This window comes from Chelonoidis abingdonii, chromosome 9 (genome assembly GCF_003597395.2).
Source record: "Chelonoidis abingdonii isolate Lonesome George chromosome 9, CheloAbing_2.0, whole genome shotgun sequence".
NCBI classification, from domain to species: Eukaryota; Metazoa; Chordata; order Testudines; family Testudinidae; genus Chelonoidis; species Chelonoidis abingdonii.
Window position 1 is genome coordinate 86302232 of NC_133777.1, and position 16412 is coordinate 86318643.

Sequence of the window (16412 nt, forward strand, 5' to 3'; positions counted from 1 at the left end):
TGAAGCCCCCTGGACACTGACTTCTGAGTTGCAGAAAGTCTTCTGTTTTCAGACCATTTTGTTAAATGAGGCAGCAGGCAAACCTGCCAGCTTTGTATGCTGGGTCACAGATGTAGAGCACCAGCGCATAACTTGGCCACTTAGTGGTGCTGCCAGGAAATGGGCATTGCAGGGAGCTTGAGTGGCCTTGCCTTTTGCTGCCTGGGGACTATTGGGCCAGGGTATTGATTGCTCTCCCTTTGTGACAGGTACGGACACTTCTCTGGCATTAACCGCAAGGTGCAGCTAACCTACCTGCCTCGTGGACACCCAAAAGCTTCCAGTGAAGATGAAGGTTAAACCCCCCTCCCCCACGCTCCCTCTCAGACTGATTCTAATCCCTGGGGCTCAGTACCTGTATGCTGCTCTGTCACCCCAGCTTGGACTGCACTTTTGGGGTGGTGGGGACAGAGCAGAGTGCTGGTTAGAAGGACGAATGCATGCCCCCTCTGCCACTATGGCAAGACCTACTGGAGCTAACACCTGAATGCTTTATGCCATCAAAAGACTGGAAACCCATACCCCCGTCCGTTAGGGCAGATTGGAGTTGACATGCTCTGTCTTGAACTTCTGTCATTAAGTCTAGAAACTTGACCCCTATGACCTCAAAATCTAGAGCCTCCTAATCATACACTCACTGAAGTCTATTAAACAGGCTCTGATTGATCCAGCGCCTGCTGAAATCATGCCCATGCTGAAACTTCTCTGCCATTGCCCTGTAGGCCCCTTGGTCTCTGGAGCCTGTGCCCCTGTTTTATAGTAAGGTGACTGACTGTTAATCTGTTTTAGATGCCCGTAAGGAGCCCTCCCCATCTCTGCTACTAGTGCTGAAATGGGGTGGAGAGCTGACCCCAGCAGGAAGGGTCCAGGCAGAAGAGCTTGGTCGGGCCTTTCGCTGTATGTACCCTGGAGGCCAAGGTGAGCTTTCCCTCTTGTGCTGCTCATCAGTCCTGGTCTCTGACTGTGCACAGAGGCCACACATAGCCTGCTAATCACCATTGGTGACTGGACTCATGCATGCATCTGAATGCTTTCTCTTGATTAGGCTCTAGTAGCATAAGTGGCTCAGGGCTCCACCACTGCTTTAATTCAATAACTATTTCTGTTCTGTGTTTGGAAAGGAGGAGGATGATGTGGTTGTGTCACATGAGGGTGACTAACTACTTTCCAGTCCATTTGTAACAGAGGAGGATGTTAAACAACATCTACTAGTGATAAATGTTTTAAAATCAAGCAGACCTGGAGAACTTGGAGTTGGAAGGGACTTCCTACCCAGCTCCGCATCCCTGCAGCTCCTAGGCGGCAGAGGCAGGCGCCAGGGCAGGGGCTCCGCTGCTCCCACCACAAGAACTGGCTGCCGCAGCTCCCATTGGCTGGGAACTTCAGCCAATGGGAGCTATGGGGTGGGGCACTGCGGGCAGTGCAGGTGGCCATGCCAGTGGGTGCTGGAGGGCCCCCCACCTCAAGGTAAGCGCCCTCCTGCACTCCCCAACCCCCTTCCCCTAGCCCTGAGCCCCCTCCCACACATCCAAACTGCTCCTGCCGGCCCAGGAACTGCCCAGCTTGCAGAGCCCCCGAGCTAGCACCAGCCGCTGCAGAAGTCATAGAAATTCATGGAATCTGTGACCCCCATGACAGACTTGCAGCCTTAGCAATGACTAGTCACAGTCCCTAGAAAGAGGACTGTGGAAGACAGGACAGGCATGGACAGAAAGGGGTTTGCAGTGGAAGTAGAAGTTTATTTAGTCTGTTAATAAACCAGATCCCAGAAGAGATTTTATTTGCAACTCTAATCATACAGTGTGTGATTGTCCCCCTCCCTCTGAGGCTCTGGTAGAGACAGGGCTCTGCAGTTTGTCATTTAGGAGCTAGTAATGGGCTGTCAATAGGAATGGCTCTGAATATCCAGGTGGTCTTTTTTAGCCCAATCACTGACTCAGGGGTTTGTTCCCATCAAGTAATTAAGAGCTGTAGTGGGTTTGCGGTCATTCCTCCCCGTGTCTCAGCAGGAGGCCCCTGTGCCTCACTACAAGGACCCACTGTAATAACAGTAACTTGTTGACACCAACCCTTCCTGGATATGATGATTTCTCTGCTTCCTGGCCAGTGCCCTGAAGCTAGGACTACGTGGATCGGTCCCATCCTACAGTGGATCAGTAGAACTCTTAGCCTGTTTTTTTCAGCCTGTGTCAGGTATTAGCCAGTGCCTTCCCCACCACAGCTGCATTCTGTGCAAACCCAAAGACTGAGTTCTGTGTGACTGAACTTTGCAGAGAACTGTAACTGTCTCAGGAAGGTATCTGTTCCCTAAAGGAGTAGAATTTTGGAGGTTCATTTAACTGACAGATCCTAGCAGCTGACGGCTGTTGATGTTTGAAAGTTGTGTTTGAGACTCTGCTCTCTGTTCCAGGTGACTATGCTGGCTTCCCAGGGTGTGGCCTGCTCAGACTGCACAGCACCTACCGTCATGACCTCAAGATCTATGCTTCAGATGAGGGCAGGGTTCAGATGACGGCAGCAGCTTTTGCAAAGGTGACTCATCTCTTACGGCATCTGCTCAGTTCACAGCCATGTCTGCTGCAGACCAGATAACCCAGAGGCGGTTCTTGGCTGTAGGGCTGATGGCCGGCAGCAAAGGATCTACACCAGGGGTGGGCAAACTTTTTTTGGCCCGAGGGCCACGTTGGGGTTGCAAAACTGCATGGAGGATTGGGTAGAGAAGGCTGTACCTCCCCAAACAGCCTGGCCCTCACCCCCTCTCCCTTCCCGACTGCCCCTCTCAGAATCCCTGATCTATCCAACTCCCTTGCTTCTTGTCCCCTAACTGCCCCCTCCTGGGACCCCACCCCCTATCCAACCCTCCTGCTCCCAGTCCCCTGACTGCTTCAACCGCTGTCCACACCCCCGCCCCCTGACAGGCCTCCCGGGACTCCCACACTTATCCAAACCTCCCTGTTCCCCGTTCCCTGACCACCCCTCCACCCCCGAACCTCCACCTCATCCAACTGCCCTCTGCTCCCTGTCCCCTCACTGCCCTTTGGGACCCCCCGCCCCTTATCCAACCCCCTGGCCCCTTTACATGCCGCTCAGAGCAGCATGTCTGGCAGCTGCGTTGTCCAGCCGGAGCTGGACACGCTGCCATTCTGCTCGACAGGAGTGTAGCGCTCCGCTGCCCAGAGCGCTGCCCGCGTGGCTGCGGGAAAGGGGGGACAGCAGGGGAGGGGCCAGGGACCAGCCTCCTGGGCCAGGAGCTCAAGGGCTGGGCAGGACGGTCCCGCAGGCCAGATATGTTTGCCCACCTCTGATCTACACCATCTGAAGCTGCTACAAAACTCCACTAGATAGGTCTCAATAATTATTTTCCTTTTAAAGCAGGCCCAGATGATATTCAGGGTGAGTTCTCCTGTGGGTAACCCCTTTGCTGTCCTAATGGAGGTGTCTGAGACTGTCCACATTTCAGAGACTGTACATTTACATGGGGCAGCACTGGCAGTGCAATATGATCCTCATATTTCTGCTGCATTTGACAGCCACTGGAGCATTAGTTGAAGCCTGGTAATGAATCAGTCAGATCCCTGAAGTTGTTGTTCAGCTGGTATCCTGGGTGTGCATGATGCCAGCGCCATTTGTATGCTTCCAGGTATTTGTTGCTTAGAAGGTTGTTTCTCAGAGGACTGCTTAGTTTAAGGCAGGGGTGGCCAAACGGCGGCTCACGCGCCGCATGTGACTTTTTTACAGTTAAAATGTGACTCATGGAGCCCCTCCCTTCATTCTCTGTTACCAGAGTGGGTGGGAGCTCGGGGTTCTGCCCTGTGGTGGGGTTAGAGGGTTCTGGTCTCAGGGCTTCAGCCCCACGGAGCAAGTCTGCCAGAGCTCAAGGCTTCAGCCCCACTCCTGCTAAAGTCCCAAGCCCCGGCGGGTGTGACCCGGCTCTCGAACTTCTGAAGATTGTCATTTGAGGCTCAGAGGGTCAGTAAGTTTTTGGCCAATCCTGGTTTAAGTTGTATTTCTCTGGTAATCACTTGGTTGTAAATGAGCAGTGAAATGTCCCAAATGACAATGTGGGGTAGGGAACAGGTTGGAAGTGTCTGTGGGTACCATTCAAACTAATGGGAAATCCGAGTGTCTTCTGGAATCTGATTTGCAGGGAGCTTTCATTATATAAATGGTTCCACCCCTTTAGAAGTCAGTGACTCAAGGGTGTGTTAGGCAACCAAGGACTGCTCCACTCAAAACCTACAACAGTTCTAGTTGCACTGAAAGAATTTTTGGCACTTACTTTCCTAAACACTGCCATAGTTAAAACCATCCTCAGCAGCTAGGATTTCATTTGGTGATTTGAAGGAGAAACTTGTCATGAAATTTGCTAGAAAGTGTGCTGGCTTGCATTCCACTGAGCTGAAATCCTCTTCTGTTCTGTTCTAGGGTCTCCTGGCTCTGGAGGGAGAGCTAACCCCCATTTTGGTGCAAATGGTAAAAAGTGCCAATATGAATGGGCTGTTGGACAGTGATAGCGACTCCCTGAGCAGCTGCCAGCACAGAGTGAAGGCACGGCTGCACGAAATCATGCAGAAGGATGCCAAGTTCTGCAAGGAGGATTACGAAAAGGTAACATAAGAACAGTTGTACTGGGTCAGACCAAAGATCAGTCTAGCCCAGTATCCTGTCTTCTGACCATGACCAATGCCAGCTGCCCCAGAGGGAATGAACAGAACAAGTAATCATCTAGTGATCCATCCCCTGTCGCCCATTCCCAGCTTCTGGCAAACAGAGGCTAGGGACACCATCCCTGCCCATCCTGGCTAATAGCCATTGATGAAACTATCCTCCATGAATTTAAAATCTAGTTCTTTTTTTGAACCCTGTTATAATCTTGGCCTTCACAACATCATCTGGCAAAGAGTTCCACAGGTTAACTATGTGTTGTATGAAGAAATACTTCCTTTCATTTGTTTTAAACCTGCTGCCTGTTAATTTCTTTGGTGATCCCTAGTTCTTGTGTTATGAGAAGGAGTAAGTAACACTTCCTTATTTACACCAGTCATAATTTTATAGACCTCTATCATATCCCCCCCTTAGTTGTCTCTTTTCCAAGCTGAAAAGTCCCATTCTTATTTCTCTCTCCTCATACAGAAGCCCTTCCATACTCCTAAGCATTTTTGTTGCCCTTTTCTGAACCTTTTCCAGTTCCAGTATATCTTTTTTGAAATGGGGGGGGTGACCACATCTGCATGCAGTATTCAAGATGTGGGCGTACCATGGATTTATATAGAGGCAATATATTTTTCTGTCTTATTATCTATCCTTTTCTGAATCATTCCCAACATTCTGATAGCTTTTTTGACTGCTGCTGCACATTTGAGCGGTTGGTTTCAGGGAATTATCCACAATGACTCCAACATCTCTCTCGAGTGGTAACAGCTAATTTAGACCCCATCATTTTATATGTATAGTTGGGATTATGTTTTCCAATGTGCATTACTTTTCATTTATCAGCATTGAATTTCATCTACCACTTTGTTGCCTTTGTCAGTGGCATAGTCAGGTGGAGGGAACAGGGGGAGCGATTCCCCCCCCCCCTCCCAAAAGGCATCCTCTGCTGTGGTGCTTTTACTCACCGGGCAGTGCTCCAGGTCTTTGGTGGCAGGCCCTTCACTTGCTCCAGGTGTCTTCAGTGGCACTGAAGGTCCTGTTGCCGAAATGCCGCCGAAGACCTGCAGAGCGAGAGACGCTCTCACCGCTGAAGACCTGGAGCACCGCAGGTGAGTAAAAGTGCCACAGTGGGTGGCGCCTTTTTTTGATCGCTCCCCCTGTTCCCTCTGGGTGAGTAAAAATTAAAAAGATGCCAAGAAATTGACAAGGCACCACTTGTGCTCGGTGGGGGAGCGGCCGCTGCCCTGCTCCCCCCCAGCTATGCTACTGCCCTTTTGTAATTCTTCACAGTCTGCTTCGGACTTAACTATCTTGAGTAGTTTTATATCCTCTGCAAATTTTGCCACCTCACTGTTTACCCCATTTTCCAGATTGTTTATGAATATGTTGAATAGTACTGTTCCCAGTACAGACCCCTGGGGGACACCACTATTTATCTCTCTCCATTCTGAAAACTGAGTGTGTATGCCTGCTCTTTGTTTCCTATCTTTTTAACCAGTTACTGATCTACAAGAGGACCTTCCCTCTTATCCCATGACAGCTTACTTTGCTTAAGAGCCTTTGGTGAGAAACCTTGTCAAAGGCTTTATGAAAATCTAAGTACACTTTATCCGCTGGATCCCCCTTGTTCACATGCTTGTTGACCCCTCTCAAAGAATTCTAGTAGATTGGTGAGGCATGATTTCCCTTTACAAAAACCATGTTGACTCTTCCCCCAACAAATTATGTTTATCTATGTGTCTGACAATTCTGTTCTTAACTGTAGTTTCAACCAGTTAGTCTGGTACTGAAGTCAGATTTACAAGCCTATAATTTCCGGGATCACCTCTGGAGCCCTTTTTAAAAATTGGAGTCACTTGAGCTGTCCTGCAGTCATTTAGTACAGAAGCTGATTTGAATGATGGGTTACAGACTACAGTTAGTAGTTCTGCAGTTTCACATTTGAGTTCCTTCAGAACGCTTAGGTAAATACCATCTGGTCCTGGTGACTTATTATTGTTTAATTTATCAATTTGTTTCATAACCTCCTCTAATGACACCTCAATCTCAGACCGAGCCATCCCAGGTCTTGCTGAATCCGGAAAAACCTAATGTGCCAGTATTAAAAAGGATGAACCGAGTGGTTCTAGTTCAGACAGCCTAACATTGAGCCTGGCAAAATGTGGAAAGCCCGATACGATATGTAATTGGTAAAGAATTAGTTCTTCGAGTGCTTGCTCATATCGATTCCAGTTAGGTGTGCGCGTGCCGCGTGCACGTTTGTCAGAAGATTTTTACCCTAGCAACACTCGGTGGGTCGACTGGGTCGCCCCCTAGAGTGGCGCTGCCATGGCGCCGGATATATACCCCTGCCAACCCAACAGCCCTTCAGTTCCTTCTTACTGCCCATGTCGGTCGTTGGAACAGTGGAGTGCGGCTTAGCTGATCTCCACTTCCCTAGCTACTCGTAGTTCTCTCGTTGTTCTTGTGTATATAGTTGAAATTTCTATAGTTGCAGTTAATTCTTACTCGTTTTTGTAACATTGTTAATGTATATAGTTAAGAGGGGTTTGGGGATTAGCTCCTTCCCCGCACTCGGTGCCAGGGCCCATGCCCAGTTCACCGGTTTTCAAACCGTGCTCGGCCTGTCACAAGCCGATGCCAACAGGAGATCCCCACGACTCCTGCCTTAAGTGCCTCGAGAAATCCCACCTCTCCAATAAGTGCTGGATCTGCAAAGCCTTCAAGCCAAGGACGAAAAAGGAGCGGGACTTTCATATCAAACATCTCCTGATGGAGGCAGCTCTTACTCCTCCACCCTCGGCACCGAGCACTGGACAATCCACTGGCAGAAGCGCTTCTTCGACACCAGATTGCACCGGTACTGCTAAGGCCTCTCGGCACCGACCATCACTGGCACCAGTGTCTGCTCGGCACCATTCTCTCTCCCCGCGGGTGAAGAGACATAAGATTCCCGCTGCTTCCGTGCCACCTGCACCGCAGCCAGAGCACCCAGCTAGATCGGACCGCGCGGCACCTACACCTGCCGAGGCACTGACAACATTGGCACCGTCGATTCTGGTCCCGCAAGGGCTGTCGAGTCCGGTACCTGAAAGCTCCCCGGCAAGAGACTTGGTTGAGCTCACTATTTCCTCCATGCCGGAGACATTTTCCATGGTGAGGGAGCTGATTGCAATGGCAGAGTCTGCCCTGCCTCAAACCCCGGCACCGTCCGTGCGGGTCATACAATCTGTAGGCAAGTCGGCCTTGATGAGACCACCCTCTGTCGGCACTGCAGAGCGGCACCGCTCACGATCGCGATCCCGACGCCGATCCCGGTCCTGACGCCGATCACGGTCCTGGCACCGATCTCCTTCTCGGTACCGGTCACACTCGCAGCACTGATCAGCATCCTGTTCACCGGCCTGGTACTCTCGGCACCGCTCCAGGCACCGTGACTCTCGCAGCCACTCCAGACGCCAAGCTTCGAGATCCTGGTCGACCTCAGCACCTCTCTGGTCGTAGGTCCCGATCTCGTTCCTGGTACCGGTATGGCTTCCCGGTCCCGATCCCTGGTGCTGCACAGAGCGAGATCAGTCATAGAGGGAGACTCTTCCCAGGGGTTTTTAGCCCCTCCTTGGCCATCCCGACAAGCATCAGTGTCCTCTCATGCGGACAGTTCCTATGCACAGGACCGTGACTCCAGTGTGTCCGCCAGAATCTTTCAGGAGACCCAGGCCCAAGATCAAGGCCCCCATCAGTGGTCATTCTGGACACCTTGGGCGTATCACCAGGCCCAAGGTGTACCTCCAGTCCCATCTCGCTCTGCTCCATCAGAGCATCGGGTGCCGGAGGCAACTATCAGCTGCCCTACTCCTACCGGTATGGAGGAAGCGCCTGTTCAGCCACCAGACTCTCAGATCCCACTGGAGCCAGAGGTCGTCCAAGAGCAAGAGTCCACATAGGACCCGCTTGTCCCTGGCCTCTCCTCTTCCTCCTCTCCTGATGAGGCGATGGCGGGGACATCCTCCACGGGCCCTCCTCCAATTGATCTGAGGGCCATCAGGACCTGCTGAGATGTGTGGCAATCAATATGAATCTCCAGGTAGAGGAGGTACCGGAGATAGAGAACCCGGTGGTGGATATTTTGTCGGCTGACGCCCCCACAAGAGTGGCCTTACCATTTGTCCGGACAATCCAGGCCAATGCTGATACCATCTGGCAGTCTCCAGCCTCTATTCCACCTGCTGCCAGGGGAGTTGAGCGCAAGTACATGGTGCCCTCTAAGGGGTACGAGTACCTGTACGTCCATCCTCCTCCCTGTTCCCTTGTCGTACAGTCTGTCAATGAGAGGGAACACCATGGCCAGCAAGCTCAGGCTCCAAAATTGAAGGAGTCTAGGCGCGTGGACTTACTGGGCCATAAGGTATATTCTGCAGGGGCCCTCCAACTCCGGGTGGCAAACCAGCAAGCCCTGCTTAGCTGCTACAACTACAATACCTGGGTGGCGGTGGGCAAGTTCACAGAGTTCGTCCCTCAAGACTCCTGTCAAGAGTTTGTTGCCCTCTTGGAGGAGGGGAAGAAAGTGGCGAGGACTTCCTTCCAGGCCTCGCTGGATGCAGCAAACTCCGCAGCCAGGACTCTGGCCTTGGGAGTTGCCATGAGACACATTTCATGGCTTCAAGTGTCAGGCCTCGCGTCGGAACTACAGCAAACCATACAGGACTTGCCCTTTGACGGTCGAGGCCTCTTTTCTGAGAAGACCGACCCTAGGCTGCAAAGCCTGAAGGACAACAGGGTCATTATGCGCTCTCTCGGCATGCACACATTGGTGATTCAGCGCCATCCTTTCCACCCCCAGCCTCGCCGCCCTTACCCTCCTCCTAGACAGAGGCAGGACTTTGGCAGAAGGCATGGTTGAGCCGGTTGTAAACGGCAGTCAGGACCCCAAGGAGGCCAAAATCAGCGTCTCTCCAAGTCACCTACGGGGCCAAAGCCAAACTTTTGAAGGTGCACCCGAGGACGGCGTACCAGTTACTTTCCAGGATCCTTTCACTCCCTTTTACAACCGCCTCTCCCTTTTCCTCCCTGCGTGGTCCCAGTTAACTTTGGATTGTTGGGTCCTACACACAGTGGAACTTAGGTACCACCTCCAGTTTATTTCACGCCCCCCCTTTCCAACCCCCATCCTCATCCCTCTTCAGGGACCCCTCTCACAAGCAACTCCTCTTACAAGAGGTGCAGACACTCCTTGCCATGGGAGCCTTAGAGGAGGTACCAAAGGACAAAAGGGGCAAGGGGTTCTACTCCCGCTATTTCCTAATCCCCAAGGCGAAGGGAGGTCTCAGACCTATCCTAGACCTGCAAGAACTCAACAAGTTCATGATGAAGTTGAAATTCCTCATGGTATCTCTGGGGACCATCATCCCGTCCTTGGATCCCGAAGACTGGTATGCTGCCCTCAATATGAAGGATGCGTATTTTCACATCGCCATTTATCCTCCACGCAGACGGTACCTCGGTTTGTAGCCAACCGTCAACATTTCAAGTTTACGGTCCTTCCGTTCGGCCTCTCTACAGCCCCAAGAGTGTTCACAAAGTGCATGGCTGTAGTCGCTGCCTCCTGCCGCCGCCGCCGGATACATGTTTTTCTGTATGTCAACGATCGGCTCATTCGAGGGACCTCCGAGGCACAAGTCACCCATCATGTGGACATCGTCAGGGACCTATTCATGAGTCTCTAGGCCTGATGATCAATACAGAGAAATCTATCCTCTGTGTGGGAACCAGAGTGGACTTCATTGTGGCCATCCTGGCATCGCCAGAGCCTGCTTACCACAGCCCCGGTTTCAGGAGATGGTAACAATTATCCGAGGCCTACAGAACTTCCCGACAACTTCAGCTTCCCCTTGTCTCGGTCTCCTGGGTCACATGGCTGCCTGCACGTTCGTGACCAAACACTCCAGGCTACGCCTCCGTCCTCTCCAATCTTGGCTCACCTTGGTATACCACCTGGGCAGAGACGCCATAGGCATGATAGTCACGATTCCCCCGAGCATCCTAGGCTTCCTCGACTGGTGGTTGACGCCCTCCCTCAACCTTCTGTGTCCCTGACGACGGACGCGTCATTTCTTGGCTGGGGCGCTCACCTCGGCCATCTTCGCACTCAAGGCCTTTGGTCATCTCAGGAGCTGGCTTTCCACATCAATGTCTGAGAGCTGAGAGCAGTCCGCCTTGCGTGCCAGGCATTTCAACAGCATTTGCAAGGCCATTGTGTCTGTGTTCACAGACAACACGACGGCCATGTATTACATAAACAAACAGGGAGGGACACGGTCCTCCCCCACCTTTGTCAGGAAGCCATCCAGCTCTGGGACTTCTGTATAGCCCACTCAATAGACCTGGTAGCGTCTTTTCTCCCAGGGGTTCGGAACACTCTGGTGGATCGGCTCAGCAAATCCTTCCTGTCTCACAAGTGATCGATTCGTCCGGACATTATTCATTCTGTTTTCCGGAAGTGGGGCTTTCCCCGTATAGACCTCTTTGCTTCCCACGAGAACAGGAAATGCCAGATGTTCTGCTCCTTCCAAGGCCTCTCCCCGGGCTTGATCTCGGACGCTTTCCTGATGCCGTGGATGAGCCAACTGCTTTACGCCTTTCCATCGTTCCCACTGGTTCACAGGGTCCTGATAAAGCTCCGCAAGGACAGAGCTCACTTGATCATGATCGCTCCAGCGTGGCCCGGGCAGCACTGGTACACCATGCTGCTCAATCTGTCGAAAGCCAACCCAATTACCCTGCCTCTTCGCCCAGGCCTCATAACTCAGGACCACAGCAGACTTCACCACCCAGACCTGCAGTCCCTTCACCTCACAGCATGGCTGCTGCATGGTTAAGCCAGTCCGAGCTACATTGCTCTGCTTCAGTACAACAAGTACTCCTGGGTAGCAGGAAACCTTCCACTTGGTCAACGTATCTGGCCAAGTGGAAGCGTTTCTCCTGCTGGTGCAAAGCGCATAATGTTACTCCCACCAAGGTCTCGATCCCCCCCCCATCTTGGACTCCCTCTGGGCTCTCAAACAACAGGGCCTAGCGATATCATCATTGAGGGTGTGCTTGGCAGCCATCTCTACCTTCCACCCAGGGTAAATGGCCGCTCCGTGTTCTCACGCACTCTGGTTTCTAGGTTCCTCAAGGGCTTGGACCGCCTATACCCTGAAGTATGTCGTCTCGCCCCAACCTGGGACCTCAACCTGGTTCTAACCAGACTTATGTCTGCCCCTTTCGAGCCATTAGCAACCTGCTCGCTACTGTACCTGTCCTGGAAGACAGACAGCTCTCCTCATAGCCATTACATCGGCCAGATAAGTCTCCGAGCTTAAGGCTCTCGCGGTGGACCCACCGTATACTGTGTTTCACAAGGACAAGGTGCAGTTGCGACCACACCCGGCTTTCCTCCCTAAAGTGGTATCGGCCTTTTATATCAACCAGGATATCTTCCGGTCGTCTTCCCAAAGCCACACTCATCACGACGGGAACAACAATTGCACACCCTAGACATCCATAGAGCGCTCGTATTTTATATCGAGCAGACAAAACCCTTTCGTAAAACGCCCCAACTCTTCATCGCGGTGGCAGACCGAATGAAGGGCCTACCTGTCTCCTCCCAGAGGATCTCATCTTGGGTGATGGGATGCATCTGTACTTGTTATGACTTGGCTCATGTTCCCTTGAGCCACCTCACTGCACATTCCACCAGAGTTCAGGCTTCATCTGCTGCCTTTCTGGCTCATGTACCCATCCAGGAGATATATCATGCAGCTACCTGGTCCTCGGTCCACACCTTTGCCTCACATTACGCTCTGGTTCAACAGTCCAGAGATGACGCGGCTTTTGGATCAGCAGTTCTACATTCTGCAACATCTCACTCCGACCCCACCGCCTAGGTAAGGCTTGGGAGTCACCTAATTGGAATCGATATGAGCAATCACTCGAAGAAAAGACGGTTACTCATCTTTGTAACTGTTGTTCTTAGAGAAGTGTTGCTCATATCCATTCCAAACCCGGCCTCCTTCCCCTTTGTCGGAGTAGCTGGCAAGAAGGAACTGAAGGGCCGTTGGGTCGGCAGGGGTATATATCCGATGCTATAGTGGCACCACTCTAGGGGGCGACCCAGCTGACCCACTGAGTGTTGCTAGGGTAAAAATCTTCCAACGAACGTGCATGCGGCGCGTGCGCACACCTCACTGGAATGGATATGAGCAACACAGCTCGAAGAACAACAGTTACAAAGGTGAGTAACCATCTTTTAGTTAATTATAGTCAACATGATTTTATGAGAAATCGCTAACCCAGTATCACTTTGTAATGAGTTTACAAGTCTGGTTGACGAAGGTAATAGTGTTGAGATAATATACTTAGACTTCTGTAAGGCACTTGACTTGGTCCATGTGACATGATTAAAAGATTAACACTGTACTGTGCAGAACCAATGTAGCCCATATTAAATGGTTTCAAAATTTATCTCCGACATATCGAAAAGAAATAGGGAATCATTCTATGAGGGTGTTCTAAGTGGGGTCCCTCGGATCTGTTCTTTACTCAGTGCTAATCGCTGTCTTTATCTGTGGTCTAGCAGAAAGTATAAAATAATTACTGATAAAGTTTGCAGGGGTCACAGAAATTGGTGGAAAAGTAAATAATAGCAGGGTCAGTTCTACAGAGGGAACTGAATCGTGTGATAAGCTGGGCTTCTTTGAACAGCATGCATTTTAGTACAGCTAAATGTAAAGCTCACACGTGTAAGAATGTGGTGGGTCACATTTCTGGGAATAGGGAGTATTTTGGAAAGCAGTGACTCTGAAAGGGACTCTAGGTCCTAGTGGATACTAGCTGGATGTGAATTTCCAGGGCCTTGCACTGGTTAAGAGAACACGTGCAATCCCTTGGATGCATAAGCAAGACAATATCTAGTAGGTGAGGTGCTGTTACCTCTGTATGCAGCATTAGTGAGACCATTACTAGTTACTGTGTCCAGTTCTGGTGTCAGTCCTTTAAAAAAGGATGTTGGTGATCAATTGGAGAGGTTCCGAATGATTTGAGGTCTGGAAAACCTGGCTTACAGTGAGAAAACAATGAGAAACTAAAATAAGCTCAGTCTATTTAGTTTTTCCAAGAGAAGCTTGTTTGGTGGCGTGATCGCCATCTGCAAGTAACCACGAGGGGAAAAGGCTTGTGATAGTAGAGGCAATGTGGTAGACAAAGGCATATCCTGATCCATATCTAGAAGCTAGAGGAATTCAGACTAGAAATAAGGGTGTAAATTTTTAACAGTTGGCATAATTAACCATTGAACAACTTGCTGGGTGATGTGGTGATTTCTCCATCACTTGGATTCTTTTTGAATCAAGACCAGTTGTCTTTTTCTAAAAGATCTCTTCAGCCAGAATTTATAGGCTGATGCAGAAACCATGGGTTGAAATTCTCTGGCCTGTGTTATGGGGGTGCTCCAAATAGATTATCATAATTCTCTTCTGTCCTTAAAATCTATGACTTTTTAAGCTTATAATCTTCTGCATGTCATTGCCCATGTCCCAGAAGGTCAGAGACAGGATTCTGACCTGTGTTTTATCTTAGTGGTGGTGGCCTAAATAGAGTGATTTCTTCCTCCTCCCTCCCCCCACAGCGATGTGCCTACACATCAGCACCAGGGCCACAGGTGGCCTGTGTGCACTGGTCAGTTACTCACTTGTGGTCAGGAGGCACATAGCAGAGTCGGGGTTGAACTGGCTCAGGCTACCAGGAAGTCAGGATCAGGCACCAGATTACAGACAGCAGGCAAATAGAGTCGGGGACAAACCAGGATCAGAAGCTGGAGTCTAGGTTCACAACAAGGCAAGGTCTGGAACAGAAGCAAGCAGGTGATCTCTGTGGTTGCTCAGACCACTCTCCATGACGGCTTCCTGGTTTATATATCAACATGAGCCAATCAGTGGGCTGCCACTCGGGCCCTGCTGGATAGTACTTCCTGCAGTGCGTAACATCACAGGGTCCTCCAGTGAAAACCCAGCTTAAGTTTCCAGTGGCAATATGGAAACGTCAGTGGCTCAGAATCTGCATGGTCCCAGGTACTAGTCCTACAGGTTCTTATGCACACACACTCAGCACTGATGGCAGCCCAAATGCTATTGGTGGCAGTCTCTGAACTTACCTGAGAAAGGGATAGCTTTTCGTCTCTCATCGGTGATCCCTTGGCATTCGAGGATGATTGGCTGTCTTCCATAAAATGATAGCCAGTTATCACTGGTGCATCTGCAGGTGGCTAATGAGACCGATCTGAGATCCATAGATCTTGTCTCAATTGGGGCAGTCATTTCCCAGTGGAAGGAGTGGATCTGGATTTTCAAGCTGTGGCATGTTCTTTCCTTCTTTCCTGTTTCTCAGTTTCCTGTTTGTCTCCAGTGATCTCAAAATATTGGGATCCTTGCCACAAGGTCCTTTTCCATTTTGGTTGGTTGAGGGCATCCCAGGAGTTATGTCAACATTTCACTTCTTTATGTTAGCTTTGAGGGTGTCTTTGAAGTGCTTTATTTTTGCCCACCCCATATCAATTGGCCATGGCTCAGTTGTGAGAACATGATCTGCTTCGAGAGTCAATTTTCTGGTATTCAAAGAACGTGACCAGCCCAACAGAGTTGGTGGTGGATGGTCATAGCTTCAATGCTGGAGGTTTTGGCTTGGGACAGAACACTGATGTTGGTGTGTCGGGCATCTCACTTGATTCGGACGATCTTGCAGACACCATTGATGGTATCATTCAAGAATCTTGAGGTGTCTCCTGTACGTGACCCTAGTTTTGGCACCATACAAGAGAGCAGGGATAACAACAGCCTGGTCCATGAGAAGCTTGGTTTGATTCTTGATGTCACAATCTTGGAAGACACGTTTTCTCAAGCGTCTGAAAGTGGCACTGGCACATTGAAGGTGGCGTTGAATTTCCTAGTCAGTGTTGGCTTTCTGCTACAGATAGCACTTCCTTTACCTCAGCAGCGCGACAGTCTCCAGGGTCTCTATTGATCTGAATTATGGGAGCAGGATCCTGGTGATTCAGAGCCTGTTGGAGTATTTTAGTTTTCTTGGTGTTGAGTATGAGGCCAAGTTGGTTGTAGGCCTTTGTTGGCCTCTTCCTCTCTGAGGGGAAGGGGTTTTCATTCCCACACAAGCATAGGGCCTCTTCCTTGCAGGTCTACCTGGAGTAGTCATGGCTGCTGAGCATGGGAAGTAAAATAATCAAGCCTGGATCCAGTCCACTTATGTATGTTGTTGTCAGGACCCAGACTCTTCTATACTGATGAAGCACCTGGCAGCACTTGCCCTCACTAGCATGTGATGCGCTGGGAGTAAAGCATGGTTCTCAGCCTGGAGACCAGGAACAGATCCTGGAGGTTATGACCTCTCTTCCTTTCGTTACAACTATACTGGGGGAGGGTCCACCAAACTTTTTTCTCTTGTAACCTGAGATCCCAAAATGGAAGAAGCCGAGACCCAGTAGAGAAAAGGAAATGGCTTCTCACCTATGAATACCACCTAGCCCCTCGTGGAAGGTCTCTGCTGTACCATAGAGAGACACTTTTGCCTACAGGCCAGGTGTGGCATGGAGGGTCCGGGGAGGCATAGGCTGTTGGTGGATGTGTAGGATGACTGTTACACAGGAAATTAGTTTGTCAGTTGCACACCATTTC

The 16412-nt window shown here is 50.5% G+C and overlaps 1 protein-coding gene across 19 annotated transcripts in view; it reads left to right on the forward strand.

Moving 5' to 3' along the window:
* PPIP5K1 (diphosphoinositol pentakisphosphate kinase 1) overlaps positions 1-16412 on the forward strand; it is a 222927-nt gene that overhangs the window by 30068 nt on the left and 176447 nt on the right. For all 19 annotated transcript variants that reach the window (XR_004372082.2, XM_032768637.2, XM_032768645.2 and 16 more), the window contains 4 exons: positions 249-334; positions 829-957; positions 2450-2571; positions 4465-4647. Coding sequence is in view for 18 of the 19 variants with exons in the window: in XM_032768637.2 (XP_032624528.1) it covers positions 249-334; positions 829-957; positions 2450-2571; positions 4465-4647 (520 nt within the window). In the remaining variant the exon portion in view is untranslated. The remainder of the gene's footprint in view (positions 1-248; positions 335-828; positions 958-2449; positions 2572-4464; positions 4648-16412) is intronic.